The sequence below is a fragment of the Apaloderma vittatum genome, unplaced genomic scaffold (genome assembly GCF_000703405.1).
Source record: "Apaloderma vittatum isolate BGI_N311 unplaced genomic scaffold, ASM70340v1 scaffold22217, whole genome shotgun sequence".
Taxonomy (NCBI): Eukaryota; Metazoa; Chordata; class Aves; order Trogoniformes; family Trogonidae; genus Apaloderma; species Apaloderma vittatum.
Genome location: NW_009726997.1, coordinates 1 through 3,936, shown reverse-complemented (window position 1 = coordinate 3,936; position 3,936 = coordinate 1). Strand labels below are relative to the sequence as shown.

The 3,936-nt window shown below is 47.8% G+C and overlaps 1 protein-coding gene across 1 annotated transcript in view; it reads right to left on the bottom strand.

The window, feature by feature from the left end:
- TMLHE (trimethyllysine hydroxylase, epsilon) overlaps positions 1–2,762 on the bottom strand; it is a 9,876-nt gene extending 7,114 nt beyond the window's left edge. The window contains 1 exon segment of the mRNA XM_009873512.1: positions 2,719–2,762. Within this exon segment, the coding sequence (XP_009871814.1) occupies positions 2,719–2,762 (44 nt within the window).
- Positions 2,763–3,936: the final 1,174 nt, after the last annotated feature.

Below are 3,936 nucleotides of genomic sequence, written 5' to 3'. Positions count from 1 at the left end.
AAACATCTTTGCTGCCAAACCCGAGTACCAGCATCACTTTTGTGTTCTCCCAGTGACATGCTGCCAATTTTCCAGTGCCCACACTCCATGCTTGCTGTTATCAACACACAGACCATGCAGCAACCTCCCCGAAACCGGGTGCTTCACCCTCGCTGAGAGGAGCTGCAGCAGAGACTTCTGCAGAGATCAAAACCCTGGAAGATCACCACGAAGTTACAGGCGAAAACAGGCGGTCCTCAGAAACCGCATTTAATGGAAGCAACGGGGAATTAACCCGAATTAACCGTTGTTTTTTTAAACAAACAAGCTAATCCAATCTGCGCGCGTCTGCTGGGAACAGGAAGAGGAGGAGAGATGAAGCCGTCTTGCTTATTTAGTGACCATCACAAGCCACAGCAGCAAATAGTCCTGAGAAGAGAGAAAACGAGACCCCGGGATTCAAAAGACAAAGTAATTTCAGAAAAGACAGCTGTGTGCTCAACACCCTCTTGCAAAACCTCATCTGCTGCAGGTCTTGTTCACTCTCCCGGTTTGAATTCATCATTCCTGGATGGAACTACAGGGATCAGGGAGGTAGAAAAAAAGTGACCTTGGTTAGAGAACAAAGAACTAGAGGAATCTGATAATTAGGTCGGTTCTAGAAAAGCCATGTAAACCAAGGAGGAGGAGGATTTTTTTGCTGAAGGACACAGCTAGCACAGAAGAGAAGCCAACTGTGGTTCACTTCAGGCCAGAGATTAGAAGACGATTTCTCAGAGGGAGATTTGTAAGGACTCTTCAATCCAAAGAGCAAGGGGGGAAAAAAAAACCTCACAAGTTTTAAGACACGAAGCCACGGTCTAAACGCCCTGCCGTGTTGATTGATTTCTGGCGGTCAGGTCTAAACCCAGCAGGATTTTCATAGCGCTTTGGTCTGAAGCGCTCAGAAACACGCTGTCACGGGATAAGACGCAGACTCGGAATGCATTTCTTATCCCAGACTTCTGATTTTCCTTCATCTTCTTATCTGCAGAGCACAGGCACTGGGGCTCTGGCTGCCCGACCTGCTTCTCTGCCTCATCGTTGACTCGGTGCAGAGATCTCAAAAGTTGGTAATAACAATAAAATCAACCCAGTGCCATGTTCCCGGGCAGAAACTTGCTAAGCAGGAAAAAGAAATTAAAAAACTAAATATACAGACGGCCAGCTCTAGAGGGGAAAAAAGCAGAAACATTTTTATAGAGTGAAAAAAATCCACACCTACAGAAAACCAGGAGCTGAGTATGATGTTTATCACCTTTACAAAGCTTAAAGAAATTATTTAACTCCCTGAACCAAGCACTACGACTCGCAAAGCTCGACACTGTTCTCTGAGGAAAACACACAGGAGGGAAGACTGTCCAGTCTGGCTTTTGGATCCTCCACTAACCCAAAAGAAGGGGGGAAAAACTAGAAGCGAGTTTTTTTGCACATGGCTGGTATCTGCTCAGGCAGGACCCAAAACGGACAGGAAAAGCTCGTGTACAAATCCATTTAGAAAGTGGCCTCTGCCTGGGGCAGCTCCAGCCGCAGTTATCGCTTTCTGCACATGTTTCCTTTTATCTTGTCCTCTTCCAATATCCAAACTCACCAGAGAATAAACACAGGTAATGGCAAGTGACCCAGATATTTAATCTAATCAACGAGACCTCCCGCTTCTCCTTGCTGGAAGCAGACACTGCAAACAGCAGAGAAGCCTTAAATTAAATTTTTGTCAAGAGATACTAAGAGGAGATGAAAACAAACAAAAAAATATTGTATGATTAGAGAGGATTTACATTTTGTATTTGTTTAATCTGAGCTAACAGCTCTCTCCTGGCTGGAATTAGCTCTGTGAACAGCTAACTATTCCCTGCGTACCCCTCCTTATCTTTACACTGCCCAGGCCACACGCAGCTCACCTGGCCCTAGTGAAACACGGCAGCTGAGAGACTTCAAGACAAAAAACGGCACTTGAAATTCAAAAACAAAGGGCAGGAGGAGGAAAAAATTAAACTGCCCTGCACGTAAATGTAAGTGGACATTGAGAAAGGAAGAGCTGTTCAGTCACCAAGTGCACTGCCCTGTGCACACCTAACACGTGCAGCTCACGCTGTCCAAGAGTCCACCACGCAGCAGATGAAAAACAGGAGCAGGAGAGGAGCCCAGCGCAGGAGAAACACAGCCACGGGCGCTGGAGGGAAATGCAGAAAACTCAAAAACGTTGTGATTTGAGGAATTAGCAAAAGTCTCTTGAGAGAAGGGACAAGAGGCACGCTGTGAAAGGAGGAGGAAGGAAGAGGGGGACTCACCAAGGGCAACTCTGTCCACCAGGCTTCCCGCCGACACAAGAAGCATCTGAAGTAACCAGCGCTGCTATTTAACTCTTGGACCAAAAAATGCCGTAATTTCCATTGTGAGGAAACAAACAAACCACCAAACTGAGCTGGAAAAACGAGTAACCAACTAGCTTCATCAACAAAAACATATCTGGAAGGAGAAACCACAAAAACGCGTGGTCTTTAGCCAAAACCAGGAACACAGTGACACCGGCCACTGGCAGGAGGGAACCTGCTCTGATGCCCGAGCGGTCGGGGCTGTGGACAGACCCGTCTTGTTGCCCTGTGACAGCATGTCCAGCCTGTTTTTCAAGCTCATTTGACATCTGAAAAAAAACCCAGCAACACACCAACTGACAAAAAAAAACAACCCCAAAGACTGTTTTTCATTAAGCATTTCCAAACGTTCAGCTTACTCTCATGCATCCTTTTTCACTGCTAGAGCCAACGGGCTAAAGCAGAAGTTTCTGATCCCTAAGAAACCAGAAAACCTCTGCAGCACAACGGGCCTTACGCTTCAAGAAGAGAGAGAAAACAAAGTGTTTTTTTCCCGGCAGCCTGAGAAATAGTCTGTCTGCAAACCTCCTGCTGGGTAAGTGTATTTAATCTGACGTTTCTCTCCGCTCTGGAAGACATCCCCAAACGCCACGCGGCACCGCTGCTGGAGTGAAGGTGAAGTTTCGGAAGGCAACGGGGATAAAACGAGAAACGCTGCAAAAGCTGAGACAGAGCCGCTGCCTGGCGAGCGCTCTGCCAGAACCACGGGAGCAAAGCCCCAGCCCAGGTGAGGAAACCCCCCGGCAGGCAGCTCTGAGGCACAGACACCACATTGCCGACCGAGTTAAAGGTTTAACAGCCCAAGCTGACCTCACTTACCTATTAATTACAAAAGAAACACGAGGCAGCTTGGCTGCCCCCCGCTGAGAAAGGCTCCTGCCCCCCCACCCCGCTGAGGCAGACAACTATATCAGATCTCAGCTGTCAGGAATCAGGCTCCCCGCGAGGGATTTCAATTAAATTAAGGAGCTAATAAAGACATCCCAGACACTGCCAGCTTCACAGCTACTTCATTTTCCTAGAAGTAATTATCTGCTCACCCCACGTTTAACACTAATCACCTGGCTCCAGACCCCTCCTTCCCACAACCTCATTGCTGTCCCTGTTGGCAGCTTCTTCATCCACCCCAAGCAAAGCCTTTCCAGGCTGCACAGCTTAACAGAAACAACCTCTAACTCTATTTTTAATTTTTTTTTTTTCCAGCAAAGCAGCCAGCTCTTGTGGCATATCCCCCACAGGGATACTTACTGCAGTAAACTATTATTAAATCACTTCATTCTGTGTCCTGCCCTGGCAGAGGGGGGCCAGGCCCGAGTAGGGAGGGACTTGCCTTTTATCTGAGAACCAGAGAGAAAAATAACTCTGCCCACAGCCACAAGTTTTCATTCACAGATTTAACGGGATCTGATGTCTTAATTCCCACCTGAACGCCGGGTCAGTGAACGTTACCTGGGACTGTGCAAACACGGGGCTGAGGTGGGGGGGAAAGACGAGGCTGGAGGGTTCGGGGGGACTTGGAAAGAGTTTCAGGGGTCTCCAGGGG